Below are 17055 nucleotides of genomic sequence, written 5' to 3' on the forward strand. Positions count from 1 at the left end.
TGACCATTCAAGCAGATAAAATAATTCAATCTGATCTATAAAGTGCCGATTCACAACAGCAGTCACCTCAAGGCACTTTTATTATCAGGTAAAGATCCTACACAGTGGAGAGAAAACCCAACAATCAGACTGTGCTCTATGGGCAGCGCTTGGTAACAGTGGGAAGGAAAAACTCCCTTTTAACAGGAAGAAACCTGCGGCAGAGCCGGGCTCAGGGACAGCCACGATTGATGTGGGACAAGAGAGACAGAAAGAAACAGATACTGTGGGAGAGAGAAGACAAACGTTAATGCTGTGTAACACCAGGGGAGCGAAAAGAACTGAACGGAGAAGAAACACTCGTCATCGTGGAAAGCCCACCAGCAGCTAAACCTATAACAGGTTTAGTAAGGGATGCTCCTGGAACCAAACTGGGAGCTGATTCCAGAGGAGCGGGACAGTTGAAGCCTCCCATTCTACTTTTAGAAACTCTAGATCGCTGTCTGTCTGAGAGCTCTGTTATTATAACGTGGTACACTATGGGGTCTTTAATGTATGGTTATTCAAAATTTCTATGTGAGAAGAAGGATTTTGACAGGGAGCCAATGAAAAGGAGCCAGTATGGGAAGAAGATGGCCTCTTTGGTCCTGTCACTGCAGCTTTTGAGCTTTTAGAACAGCCTGACAATAAGGAATGTTCCAGCACTGAAGTAATAAATGCATTAACTAGCTTTTCAATGTCACTTTGAGACAGCATGTTTCTTATTTTAGAGCTATTGCGCACATAAAAGAAAGCAGTCCTGTGTGTTAAAGGACACATCCTGGTTAAAAGTAGCTCCAAGATTTCTGTCTGTATTACTGGAGTCATGGTAATGTCATGATCTAATTAAGCACATGAGATTTTTAGAGTCAGCTACAATCATCTCAGCTTTGTCTGAATTTAGAAGGAGAAAACGACCTGGCGCTTATACATTTACAACATGCCTGTAGTTTATCTAACTGCTTTGTGTAACCAGGGTTCATAAACAGGAAAACTGGCTCCTAATAATAATGATGCCCAAGAATAATACACAGAGTAAACATTCAGCAGAGAAACGGTGAAACATGCTGACTGATGAGACCCAGGGAGGACGGGTTACCTTTTTCTGTGCGTCTTCTGAATGATAGTTTACGCCTCCTTAATTTGTTGAACCCCCCGGAGTTGGAGTCGTCGCTGCTGGGAGAACCTGGGATCATGTTAGTCTGAAATATAAAACAGCGTTCATCACTTAACTTCTGAGGAGAAGTGTGGGATGTGATTTGTAAAAATAGTGAAAATAAGTCATCTTGGATTCTTTGCAACATCGGTGATGGATGGAAGAAAGATACCATCACACCTGCAGCCAGACACAACACCACACTGAAGCTTATTAGCTCAGAGTCTTGAAAAAATGCTGTGTTATTAATAGACTTGTTTCCTGAGTTGCATCAATATGCAGTGTGTGTGTACGCGTGTGTTCTGTACTCTACTTCCTTTCTCAGCAGGCACCGAGGGCGTGCCAATGCTGCGGCTTTCACGGCAACAAAAGGAGAAACGTGGCTGCAAATTCAAAGCAGCTTGTCGACAAAGCGAAGACACACTGTGCAGAATTATTTCACTCACAATCAGAACAAGCCCGGGGATGTAAAAGCTGTTTTCACCCAGGCTCTGCCTGTGCACGAGCAACAATGAAACAGACAGCATCAGGTAGCTGCACCTGCTATCAGCAGCAGCAGCTACCCAAACCTTTCTTAACCGCTCGTCCAGTTCAATAATGTCCAGCAGTCATAGTGTTCACACCCTGAACAGGTCACCAGTCCACCATTCATACTCCTACAGCACCCACACCTCTGCTCAACCATCCACTGACAGGTTGATGCGTATAACAACAAAATAGCCAGCTCCTGTTGTCTGCTGTGGACGGTAAAGGCAGAAAAACAAATGCTTCTTCCTGTGAATGAAGCTCAAAGTTCTGCACATCTTGTTGGATTTTTTGTTTTACAAAATGATAATAATAAAAACGTAGGACTTATGTTAGGTATTAATAACGTGCAGAAACACTTGGGCAGGTTCCCTTTCACAGTCATAGTTGTCTTTTTCCATCCCACAACCACAAAAACCCATCAGCTGGTTGTCAATACAAAAAAAGAATTTTGAAAATAAACTTTGGACTCGCTGATATTATTTGTGTATTTCGATTATGAACCGAGCCACTCTTATGAGATTTTACTGACGTCTGCTGTGGGAGGAGTTTGAAACTCACGTCTCTGAGGTTGAAGGTGATTTCCAGGTTGTTCCAGAAGTGATCTGCAAACTCAGGATACATGTCCAGCACCTCCAGAACATCTTCTCTCAAAATCTTATGAAGGTCGCAGTATGTTAGAGCCCTCACATCAGCATTGGATTTACCGGGTCGGTGATACAGGTTGATGGGCTCGCCAAAGATGTCGTTCTTCCCTGGGAAGGCAGAAAAGAATAGAAAAGCACGTATTTGATTGTTGATCTTATACAAGCAGTCAACAATATTGTGATGCATCAGGTGGAGCTGCAAGAACAGAAACCTTTTATTGAACTTAAATGTCAGCTGTGTAAATCATATTTTAAATCTCAGTGAATATAGCAAATAAAGTTTGTTGTTTCCAAAGCTGACTCTGGAAACATCTGTTCTAATTTGGTTTCAATGCATCTATTTACAAATGAGTGCATGAAGTTAACTGATTGTTTTTATAGCGTAAGAAATAAAGATGTGTGATGCGTGCCTGCACACTCCACGCCTACATGCATGTTACTTAAAAAGATCGATCAGTGTCTTGTTGCAGGGAGCTGCAGCTTGTGTCATGTATGTGGAGCAGGCGCATCAGATGTTAACGACACCAGTGCTGCTGTTACCAGTAGATGGCAGAACCAGCTCATGCTCATGTGGCTGTGTGTTAGGCAAGCTTCAGGAAACAGATAAAAACTCCTGTGCACTGTGTTGTCTAACACAGTAAATACTGCAGTTTTTATACATTTAAAATTTAAAACTCTTGTTTTATCTATTTCAGTCACCTGTGACCTCACAGTTACCAAGGAGACACATCATCATATACACTCTCCAGCCATTTTGTTAGGTACACTTGTTCGCCTGCTCATTAACGTAAACATCTAATCTGACAGTCACATGGTAGCAGTGATCAAGACGACTTGCTGAGGTTTTAACCGAGCATCAGCACGTGACAACCAACGTTCCCTCTAATGTTTCACGTGTCTGAGCGAACACACAAACTCCCTGAGCGTCCCTTGGACCACTGTGAGCAACAGCAGACGTGTGCACTGTGGTCACACCAGCATCGAATCCATCCAAGTTACATGTTTATTAAAATAATCAAATTACAGCATTTATGTTAGACTAGTCATTGACCTGTAGCATGTTAACACTATTGGCAGTAAAAATAACTTGAACTCCAATTTTGAAAACACAACTTTCTGTTTTTTGCTCTGACTTGTATGATGAGTCTGTGGTCTGGGAGAGAGTCTGTAACTCTGTCTGCAAATACAGTAAATAATGACCAATGTTGGGCAATTAATTATATAGTTACTTCTTCAGAAAAGTAACTGAGTTTTGCAAACAACAAAGTTTTTTGCAGCTATTTTTTTTAAATGCAGCCAAGGTGTTTTTTAAACAAACATTTCAAACTATTTACAGAACAATCAGCTGTTCTGCATCAAATCTGATGCCACACAAATTATTTGTGCTGCTCCAAAAAATAATTTGTGTCCACTATGAGATGAAGGAGAACAACAGCCTGATACCTGCAGGCCTGACAGCAGCAGATGTGTCACTGCTGTAACACCTGTAACACTCAGCAGGCGCCTCATTGTTCTGACACACAACAACACTACTGACTACACTACACACTAACTACACACTAACTACGCACTAACTACACACTGACTACACACTGACTACACACTAACTACACACTGACTACACACTGACTACACACTAACTACACACTGACTACACACTGACTACACACTGACTACACACTAACTACACACTGACTACACACTGACTACACACTAACTACACACTAACTACACACTGACTACACACTCACTACACACTCACTACACACTCACTACACACTAACTACATACTGACTACACACTAACTACACACTGACTACACACTGACTACACACTGACTACACACTAACTACACACTAACTACACACTGACTACACACTGACTACACACTAACTACACACTAACTACACACTGACTACACACTGACTACACACTAACTACACACTAACTACACACTGACTACACACTCACTACACACTAACTACACACTGACTACACACTCACTACACACTCACTACACACTCACTACACACTCACTACACACTAACTACATACTGACTACACACTAACTACACACTGACTACACACTGACTACACACTGACTACACACTAACTACACACTAACTACACACTGACTACACACTAACTACACACTAACTACACACTGACTACACACTGACTACACACTAACTACACACTAACTACACACTGACTACACACTCACTACACACTGACTACACACTGACTACACACTAACTACACACTGACTACACACTCACTACACACTGACTACACACTGACTACACACTGACTACACACTAACTACACACTGACTACACACTCACTACACACTGACTACACACTGACTACACACTGACTACACACTAACTACACACTGACTACACACTCACTACACACTGACTACACACTGACTACACACTAACTACACACTGACTACACACTGACTACACACTAACTACACACTAACTACACACTAACTACACACTGACTACACACTCACTACACACTGACTACACACTGACTACACACTAACTACACACTAACTACACACTGACTACACACTAACTACACACTAACTACACACTGACTACACACTAACTACACACTAACTACACACTGACTACACACTCACTACACACTGACTACACACTGACTACACACTAACTACACACTGACTACACACTCACTACACACTGACTACACACTGACTACACACTGACTACACACTAACTACACACTGACTACACACTCACTACACACTGACTACACACTGACTACACACTAACTACACACTGACTACACACTGACTACACACTAACTACACACTAACTACACACTAACTACACACTGACTACACACTCACTACACACTGACTACACACTGACTACACACTAACTACACACTGACTACACACTCACTACACACTCACTACACACTGACTACACACTGACTACACACTAACTACACACTGACTACACACTCACTACACACTGACTACACACTGACTACACACTAACTACACACTGACTACACACTGACTACACACTAACTACACACTAACTACACACTAACTACACACTGACTATACACTAACTACACACTAACTACATACTGACTACACACTAACTACACACTGACTACACACTAACTACACACTAACTACACACTGACTACACACTCACTACACACTAACTACACACTAACTACACACTGACTACACACTCACTACACACTGACTACACACTGACTACACACTAACTACACACTGACTACACACTGACTACACACTAACTACACACTAACTACACACTAACTACACACTGACTACACACTCACTACACACTGACTACACACTGACTACACACTAACTACACACTGACTACACACTCACTACACACTCACTACACACTGACTACACACTGACTACACACTAACTACACACTGACTACACACTCACTACACACTGACTACACACTGACTACACACTAACTACACACTGACTACACACTGACTACACACTAACTACACACTAACTACACACTGACTATACACTAACTACACACTAACTACATACTGACTACACACTAACTACACACTGACTACACACTAACTACACACTAACTACACACTGACTACACACTCACTACACACTAACTACACACTAACTACACACTAACTACACACTGACTATACACTAACTACACACTAACTACATACTAACTACACACTAACTACACACTAACTACACACTAACTACACACTGACTACACACTGACTACACACTAACTACACACTGACTACACACTCACTACACACTGACTACACACTGACTACACACTGACTACACACTAACTACACACTGACTACACACTCACTACACACTGACTACACACTGACTACACACTAACTACACACTGACTACACACTGACTACACACTAACTACACACTAACTACACACTAACTACACACTGACTACACACTCACTACACACTGACTACACACTGACTACACACTAACTACACACTGACTACACACTCACTACACACTCACTACACACTGACTACACACTGACTACACACTAACTACACACTGACTACACACTCACTACACACTGACTACACACTGACTACACACTAACTACACACTGACTACACACTGACTACACACTAACTACACACTAACTACACACTGACTATACACTGACTACACACTAACTACACACTGACTACACACTAACTACACACTAACTACACACTGACTATACACTAACTACACACTAACTACACACTAACTACACACTGACTACACACTGACTACACACTAACTACACACTGACTACACACTGACTACACACTAACTACACACTGACTACACACTAACTACACACTGACTACACACTAACTACACACTAACTACACACTGACTATACACTAACTACACACTAACTACACACTAACTACACACTGACTACACACTGACTACACACTAACTACACACTGACTACACACTGACTACACACTAACTACACACTGACTACACACTGACTACACACTAACTACACACTGACTACACACTGACTACACACTAACTACACACTAACTACACACTGACTACACACTCACTACACACTAACTACACACTGACTACACACTGACTACACACTGACTACACACTAACTACACACTAACTACACACTGACTATACACTAACTACACACTAACTACACACTGACTACACACTAACTACACACTCACTACACACTAACTACACACTGACTACACACTAACTACACACTAACTACACACTAACTACACACTAACACACTACACTACACACTGACTACACACTAACTACACACTGACTACACACTCACTACACACTAACTACACACTGACTACACACTAACTACACACTGACTACACACTGACTACACACTAACTACACACTAACTACACACTAACTACACACTGACTATACACTAACTACACACTGACTACACACTAACTACACACTCACTACACACTAACTACACACTGACTATACACTAACTACACACTAACTACACACTAACTACACACTGACTACACACTGACTACACACTAACTACACACTAACTACACACTAACTACACACTGACTACACACTCACTACACACTAACTACACACTGACTACACACTAACTACACACTGACTACACACTGACTACACACTGACTACACACTCACTACACACTAACTACACACTGACTACACACTGACTACACACTGACTACACACTAACTACACACTAACTACACACTAACTACACACTGACTATACACTAACTACACACTAACTACACACTGACTACACACTAACTACACACTCACTACACACTAACTACACACTGACTACACACTGACTACACACTAACTACACACTGACTACACACTGACTACACACTAACTACACACTAACTACACACTAACTATACACTAACTACACACTAACTACACACTGACTATACACTAACTACACACTAACTACACACTGACTACACACTAACTACACACTGACTACACACTAACTACACACTGACTACACACTAACTACACACTAACTACACACTGACTACACACTGACTACACACTAACTACACACTAACTACACACTGACTACACACTGACTACACACTAACTACACACTGACTACACACTGACTACACACTAACTACACACTAACTACACACTGACTACACACTCACTACACACTAACTACACACTGACTACACACTAACTACACACTGACTACACACTGACTATACACTAACTACACACTAACTACACACTGACTACACACTAACTACACACTAACTACACACTGACTACACACTAACTACACACTAACTACACACTGACTACACACTCACTACACACTAACTACACACTGACTACACACTAACTACACACTAACTACACACTGACTACACACTCACTACACACTAACTACACACTGACTATACACTAACTACACACTAACTACACACTGACTACACACTCACTACACACTAACTACACACTGACTACACACTAACTACACACTGACTACACACTGACTATACACTAACTACACACTAACTACACACTGACTACACACTCACTACACACTAACTACACACTGACTACACACTAACTACACACTAACTACACACTGACTACACACTGACTACACACTAACTACACACTGACTACACACTGACTATACACTAACTACACACTAACTACACACTGACTACACACTCACTACACACTAACTACACACTGACTACACACTAACTACACACTGACTACACACTGACTATACACTAACTACACACTAACTACACACTGACTACACACTCACTACACACTAACTACACACTGACTACACACTAACTACACACTAACTACACACTGACTACACACTAACTACACACTAACTACACACTGACTACACACTAACTACACACTAACTACACACTGACTACACACTGACTACACACTAACTACACACTGACTACACACTAACTACACACTAACTACACACTGACTACACACTGACTACACACTAACTACACACTGACTACACACTGACTACACACTAACTACACACTAACTACACACTGACTACACACTAACTACACACTGACTACACACTGACTATACACTGACTACACACTAACTACACACTAACTACACAAGATTTGTGCTAAACGTCTCAAGTCTCTCACATCTCAAACACGCAGTCACTCCTAAAACTTCCCCCCGTCTCTTAACAACTAGATGCCATGTTGCCATATCATTTTTTGATTGGTCGACATGGTACATTTTTCGACCAATGCGAAGGGTGGGGTTTCTTTGGTGTTGTTTTGGCTCACAGGCTTTCGAGCGTTTTCCTTATAAAACGCCGTTTTCACCGTTTCTTCCTGCAGTAAATATAAACAACGACAGTATTCAGGAAGAAAAACAAACATTGCAGATATTTTATCATAACTCTGGTTTTACGTGGCCGATCAACACAATTTAAAAACTGGTATAAAGTCCACACTTTGTCCGTCAGTTGTTCCGTCTGTCCTGCTCACGTCTCCAATGGTTGTGCACGTTGTCATTAACGTGGCTTCACTCCACATCAGCCGCTTTGCTCGCTAAAACACCGGTGTGGGCACATAAGGACGCTGTCATAGCCTGTCAACCATGTTGATTAGCTTCGTATATACGAATGTGAATCGCATCATTGGCTGGACTGTGGGATAAGGCGGCATCGTTCTGATCCCATACAGGAGCAGCCAGTCACTGACTAACACTGCAGAACAGGATTGTTGAAGTATTAATTTTAATTTCAATTCAGGTTAGATTTTTTTTGTGCGCAACACAGATTTTCTGTGTGCAGAGATGTGCCAGCTTAGAGGGAACATTGGTGACAACATGGTTGTTGGTGGGCCGGTATTTCTGCTGCCATTTCTCCCCACACTATTCCAGGGTTTACAGACAAAGAGAACATTTCCAGCGATTGGAGGTCGTCTGGGTGAGTCGGAGGAGCATCTCTGAAAGCACAACATGAAGCAGAAGAGGGCAGAAGGGCTACAGCAGCAGAAGACCACACCGGGTGTCGCTCCTGTCGACTAAGAAGAGCAAACTGAAGACACACTTTACTCTTTACATGCTCCCCAAAATTGGACATTTGAAGGTTGGGACAATGAAGCCTGGTCTGATGAGTCTTGATTTCTGCTGCGACGCCCTTTGGCATGAACAACATGAAAACATGGATCCGCCCTGCCTATCAATGGTCAGGCTGCTGCTGGTCATGCAGTAGTGTCGGCTTGATTTACTGTTGATGCTGACCACCAAAGTGTGCCCATCTACTGATGACTGTTTCCAGCAGGGTGACGTGTCACGTCACAAAGATGTGACTGTGCTGTAAATGACCTCCACAGTCACCAGATCTCAATCCAACAGAGCACCTTTGGGATCTGCTGGAATGGACGATATTCGATATTCCATGTATCCACGTTTCCTAATCACGTGTACAATTAGGCTTGCATCACGTGCAAATGTGAAACACTGCTTTTTTGAGTGTGATCTGATCTCATAATAAACATTGTGCTATCGCTGTTGTCACGCTGCCTCTCTCTACAGATGTCAGTGAAGCATGAATATCCTCATTCATTACCCAAGATGGCTACCACCACGTCTCCTCTCAGTATCTCTATGGATCCCCTGGATATGAAGTAGAGGGCGGTCAGGACATCGCCAGCGTGGACCAGCGTATCACCCGGGGGTGCGTGGGTAGTCTTGAACTTCATGGCCAGCGCTCTGAGGCAGCCCTTCGTGGAGCCTTTAAAAGCCTTGCAGTTCTGCAGCAACGTCCGGTTAAGATGGAGGCAGATATCAGCCTGGAGACACTCAGGGAAACCTTTCAGCACCTGGGGAGGAGAAGCAGGGAGACACGAGGAAAATGAAGAGGTGAATGAAAGTAGACGATAAAAAGATGCAAAATAAAGAGCGAAAGGAAGGTAAAGTAGAAGGAGGAAGAAAGGAGAAGGCAAGAGAAGAAGAGAGGTGGGAGGAAGGACGAGCACGAGGTTATGATAGACGCTATTAGCAGCGACTGAATGATATGTCAAGTTCAGAACATAAAGCAAATGTCACATAAATGTCATAGATTATGGAACCTTGAAAGGAATAATAAAAAGAGGAGCCTTTACTGTCTTTATCACCTTCATCCCTAGTGGGAAACACTCACGGGACATTAGCCTTTTACTGTTATTACCCACTCCACAAATGAACACGACAAAACTAAACTATCTATGCATTCATCAGAAGTTGGTTCTAAGCCTCAGAGACATCCCAGCATGAACTCAATCCCTCCCACTTTTAACCTCCACGTATCAGACGAGCGTGAGCAGCACTGATTGAGGAAGGGCCTCTGCATTGATTTTCTTTCCTCTTGTTTTTGAACTACAGTGCAAATGATTTCAAACTATATTTCAGCGGGCATATCGGAACAGAGTCAGCAGGCCCACAGAGTGTAATTAATATGAAGAATTGGTGAAATTTTAATGAGCTCACTGCGAGCGTGGAAGGCTGTTTCTGAGCAGCAGACTCTGGGCTTCTCTTGTAGCTCCCTGGCTGACTTCACAGAGCTGAACTGCACCTAGAACACCCACACTGCTTTTCTCCCTCACCATTTCTCTCACTTTCATCCATTTCAAGCTCCGCTCTTCATTTCAGCCTTCGCTGGGCTCCCTCTTTATCTCCCGCTGCCCATTTCTCCCCATCCTCATCTGACTCTCTCTTATTTCCCAATAAAGGTATGCTAAGCAGCCCTGTTTGTAACCTCTTTCTATCTTTTATCACATTTCAGGGAGCTTTAGCCTCTTAACTGTTTCAAGGCTCTGTTTGTTGTTGTGATATCGTTTGTGGCCTCTTTTTTACTGAAAACAACTCCCATATAGGAAAAAGTGTAACTTTGGCTATTCAATAGTTAGAGAGTACAAAGGCCTCTGTCCTCAAAGACCCCAAATACCTTATCTATGCACAACAGAGAATATAAACACAAAGGCCGATTACATCATCTGCATCAGCAGTGGAGGTACGTCTCCACTTGCTCTCTGAGGCTGCCTTCAATAAGCATTAACCTCCTGAGAATAGGCAGAGAGCAGCAGCCTGGAGCCTAAACTCAGTGTTTCAGTGTGCGGAGAGGAAACCAACCTGAAACTATTACAGCATCAGGAACACAACACAAACGATACCTTCAGTTCTCTTGCATCTATAAAGCATGCAGATGTTTAATATTCAACAAGTGGGTGGTGCTGCGTGTATATGGCTCCTACTGAGTCACTGAAAAATGACATGGATACATTTGTGATCATTTTTATGATTAATAATAATAATTAACAGCTGTGATCTGTTTATACCTGTCATGGTCCTGGGTCGGTGACCCAGCGCTTTTAGTTATCATTTTCTAGTTTATGATGATGATGATTATTATTGTTTGAGTTCTGTGTGTTATATTTGGTCTGCCTTTGAGTCTGTGTCTCTGTCTATGGTGTCACCCCATCTGTTTGTGAATCTGTTTAGTTCAACGTCTTGTCTGGTTCCATGTGTCTGAGTTTCCTGTTTTATTGTGAAGGTTTGTGTCGTATGTGAGTGTGCTCAGTTTACGCTTCCCCTGTCTCGTCAGCTGTGATTTCTCCCAGGTGTGTTCCCCTCCTGTCTCTCATCCCTTGATTACTGCCATCTGTGAATTTAAGCCCTGTGTTTCTCTGTGTCAGTGTCGCGTCGTACCCTCAACTAGCTGTGTGGTCTGCTTCTATGTTCCTAGTGTTTGGTCTCCTGCTCCAGTTTAGTGTTTCTTTCCAGTGTTTCAGTCCTTGGTTCCTCTGTTCTGACTTTTGGTTTTCTTTTGGTGAGTTTAGTTTGTACGAGGTTTTTCCCAGCAACAAAGCTGCGCCTTAAGTTTCACTTCCGTGTCTGAGTTCTGCATTTTGGGTCCACCACTCCTGCTTGCCTGCCACACAGCGATTCATGACAATACCCAGGTAGCTGTTACAACGTTTCCATCAGGCTCAGCTGTAGCTTTTATTTAGTGCTAATTAACAAGTGTTAGCCTGCAGACTTGCTAAATTAGGATATGTTAGCATTTAGCACAAAGCACTGCTGCACTGGTGTTTATGACTGCAGAGCAATGGTGTGATCTTTGAGAACACTCACTTCTCTATTCTGTCTGCCTCATCCTTTGGCAACTACAGCCAGTTGCCAACCTGGGTATCCAAACAATTGCAGTCCAACTCAACTGCAAGAGATTGGCAACATGTTGCAATCAATCCTCACTGATCTGTCACATGTCTGTTTGCAGCAGGACACTTGATTCAACCGGCTGCCAACTGGCTCATGCTACAGTCCTATATAAAAGCAAGGTTGCTAAGCATCTGTGTTATCTTGTGTCTAACAGCTACTACGTCACTGTTTGTGGATCATTTTTACCTGAGGTCATTTCAGTTCAATTCAGTTTTATCTATACAGCACCAAATCACAACAACAGTCATCTCACAGCGCTTTATATTGTCAGATAGACCCTACAATAATACATACGGAGAAAAATCCAACAATCATATGAACCCCTATGAGCAGCACTTTGGTGACAGTGGGAAGGAAAAACTCCCTTTTAACAGGAAGAAACCTCCAGCAGAACCAGGCTCAGGGAGGGGCGGGGCCATCTGCTGTGATTGGTTGGAATGAGAGAAGGAAGACAGGATAAAAGACATGCTGTGGAAGAGAGACAGAGATTCATATTTGTTTGACCACGTAACCATGACAGACTCCTTACAAATTCTCCTTCACATGAAAAAAGTGTAAACTAAGAGGCCATTTAACACTGTTTGGCTGCAACTTGGAAGCTGAGGCATGGCCGAGCTGGAGGAGTGACAGACAGTTTATTCAAAAATGAGTGGGCTACCTCTCATGACACAAGAGCAGAGCCACACTTAATTTGTGGCTGTGGCATGTGAGAGTCTAGTCAATGAGTTTTGATTGAACGAGGATAAATATTTAAAAAGTTTTGCTAAAGGAAGTCGAAGCTCCACGAGCAAACACAAACAACTGTGGCTGGCAAGTCTCTTTCAGTATTGGTGAGCATGCAGTAGGTGAGCATTAACAGAGTACCACCAAATAAAGAGAGTGACTGAGGAAGGAAAGATCTGAAGCTTCACAATAAGTAAATTACTGTTCTTTCCTCCTTTGCACAGTTGGAAGGGCTCGCTTTATTACAGAATCTGATCTAGATGTTAAAGAGCCCCTCCCCCCCTGTGGATGTTAAAGAGCCCCTCCCACCCTGTGGATGTTAAAGAGCCCCTCCCACCCTGTGGATGGAGGGATGGATTTTAAACAGCAGCCAGCAAAAAAAGACTGCTTCATAGGCCTCATATCTTTTTTTTGGAACTTTCTTAATTAGTATTGTAAAAAATCGTGTCCCATCTGTGATTAACAAACATATTCTTGCTGTGTCAGCTGTGCCTACAGTAGGAACACAGGATACTAAAGCAGGATTTCATAGGGCAGGTCTGCCGTCATGAATATCTTTGTACTTATTCTTTATCATTTATTTATATCCTCTTGCCACAGAGGGCGAGGGGGTAATAACATGGATACGATTCTCTCTGTCACATAAAAAATGGACTTTGCTGCAAATAATTCTCATAATGTAAGCAGCAAACTAAAAGAAGCCAAACTGAAAATATGAGAGGTGCTCAGTGATTTAGTCATTTGCTATTTTCTGATTTCTTAGATTTTGCTTCGTGTATGTTTGTCACAGTTGAATGAACAGAGCAGGTTTACATATGAGACAAAGACAAACCAAATAAATGCAACATGTCGTTTCTAAAAGAGGATTTCATTTATCCAAACCTACCTGGCCCCGTGTGAAAAACGACTGCGCCCTAAACCTGTTTATCCACCGGCAAAAGAAACAACTTCATCAAAACAGAGCTGCTTCTCCCTGATTAACGTTAACAGACTCGTTTCTTTCTCCTTCCTCCCACTTTGATCTCAGCGCTCCTGCAGCTTTCAGCTTCACATCAGAGCTGCGTTGTTATTCTCGCCCATCTTCGTGAATGAAAGAGGTCACAGCTGATTAACTGTGGAGGCAGGCTGACAAAGTCTGCTCCACACAATCATAATAATGACTACGGTAAACAAGCTCAAATCCGTCCCACTTCACCGGGCCTTCGAGAGAGTAACACGACGTGGGGAGAAGAAAGGGGCCGAGCAGGGTGATGAGCAAACCTGATTCCTCTCTACTTCACTGACTTACTCATTACGCTGAAACGAAACAGCACTGATGGAGCGTTATGTTTGCACTGGGACTTGCACCCAAACAGAGCTCCTCTGTGCTCGTCCACGACTACACAGCCAACGATGGGCTGCTGGTTGGGCTCCGACTGGTAGGTTTGACAATTAATTTAGATGCTGGATGAAGTTATGAGCAGATATACTTATGAGCTTACAATCTGTAGACAGTGCAAAGGCGACTTTTAAACGTCTACAGTTTTTTTGGTTAAACCACACACAGCATGCAGAAAGTAACATTACAGGTGACGTGCATCCGCAGATGTCCCTGTACGGCTGCACCACTGTTTCCCCCCAGTGTCACTTTAGGTCAGAAACCCCCGGTGACACTGCTACAGACAGAGCAACATGTGAACCAATACACTCGCAGGTTCAGGCTGAGGTGGGCATGCACAGCGCACCTTTGAAGTGCTGCGTTTGTGTTCGCATGTGACTCACTGTGCCCGTGGGTGTCAAAGCTCCAGCTTGTTTCAAAGTGCATTCTCCTACTCTGCTGATAAAACACATTAAAATGAACATCTCTCCTCTCACGCTTTAATATGTGTAAAATACATCTGGCAGCACGACGTGATGAACACGTGCAGATTAGGCTTCATGCATGTGAACAAATTGACAGGAATGCATGAATGTTGCAAAGCTTGCTCGCAGCCCTGCTTGTGTCCCGTGCGTATACGCAGCATTCTTATTTTCTCTGACCGTATCAAGCATGCGCGCTGAGACAACGCTTTCTAATCGTCCCATTAGCGTACAACGCAGGCTCAAACGCTGTGCGTAGTCACACACGAGAGAGTGTACCCTCCCAGGGTTTGGGTGTGTGAGCACCAGTACTCACAGCGTTCATGTCGATGCCATTGGTGTAGGACCAGGCATGCTGGAAGTACTCCTCCAACCTCTGCCTGAGTGGGTTGGGGATCTGGTGGAAGCGGATGAACTCCCTGACTCTCAGCATCTGGGTGTGGTAGCGGGCCGTCCCGGAGTACAGCCGCTGGATGATGGCTGAGACATTCCCAAAGATACTGGCGTACATGAGGGCTGGAAATGGGAGCAGTGAGAAAAAACACACACATTAACAGACAGTATGGAGCTAGAGCAGCGTTCATACAGTGATGAGACCGTTTGGATGTGCGGGGTTTCCTTTGCTCTCTGGAAGTCCTGGAAGTTGTGAGGTGGGGCCTCCATGGGTCGCTCTTCTTGTTGTTCTAAAAAAGTTTTGCTTCGTGACAGGATGCATTATCCTGCTGAAAGAGGCCACGGCCATCAGGGAATGCCGTTTCCATGAAAGGGTGTATGTGGCGTGCAACAATGGTTAGGTAGGTGCCAAAGTAACATCCACATGGATGACAGGACCAAACATCCCCCCAAACCCAGGGTTTCCCAGCAAGACTTTGCCAAAGCCTCTGCCAGCTCGCCTTCTTCCCATAGTGCATCCTGGTACCAGGTGCAGCCCTCACACAGCTGGCTGGCCACATGATGCCAGCTTGTTTAACTGTTCTGTGGTCCGGTTCTGATGCTGTTGGCAGGAGCGCCCCACAAATCATAGCCAGTCTTACTCCACCTACCATTATGTATAATGTCATTCGCTGAGCCGGATGACTGCAGCACATTCAGATCATTTGCAGACTTTGTATTCAGAGTAACAAAAACCAATCAAAACATGCCCCGCCCCCTCCTTTGACCCCTGACCACGCTCTTGCAGCAGGAAGTTGACTCATCTCAAAGGGCTTTGGCTGCAGAGGACAGAGAGTTTGTATCGTATCCTTCATGAGAGTCTTTGCTTTGTTCTGTTTGTCATGTTGGATGCTGCTAACCTCCCCACCTCTGTCAG

At 43.4% G+C, this 17055-nt stretch overlaps 1 protein-coding gene across 2 annotated transcripts in view; it reads right to left on the bottom strand.

Annotated features, from left to right (window-relative positions):
* The window catches only part of kcnh2b (potassium voltage-gated channel, subfamily H (eag-related), member 2b), a 250785-nt gene that overhangs the window by 10001 nt on the left and 223729 nt on the right, over window positions 1-17055 (bottom strand). For both annotated transcript variants that reach the window (XM_082547606.1, XM_082547607.1), the window contains 4 exons: window positions 16063-16262; window positions 10555-10807; window positions 2261-2454; window positions 1118-1220 (listed from right to left, as the gene is read on the bottom strand). In XM_082547606.1, coding sequence (XP_082403732.1) covers window positions 1118-1220; window positions 2261-2454; window positions 10555-10807; window positions 16063-16262 — 750 coding nt within the window. The remainder of the gene's footprint in view (window positions 1-1117; window positions 1221-2260; window positions 2455-10554; window positions 10808-16062; window positions 16263-17055) is intronic.

The sequence above is a fragment of the Aulonocara stuartgranti genome, assembly GCF_965226115.1.
Source record: "Aulonocara stuartgranti genome assembly, chromosome: 9".
Classification (NCBI taxonomy): Eukaryota; Metazoa; Chordata; class Actinopteri; order Cichliformes; family Cichlidae; genus Aulonocara; species Aulonocara stuartgranti.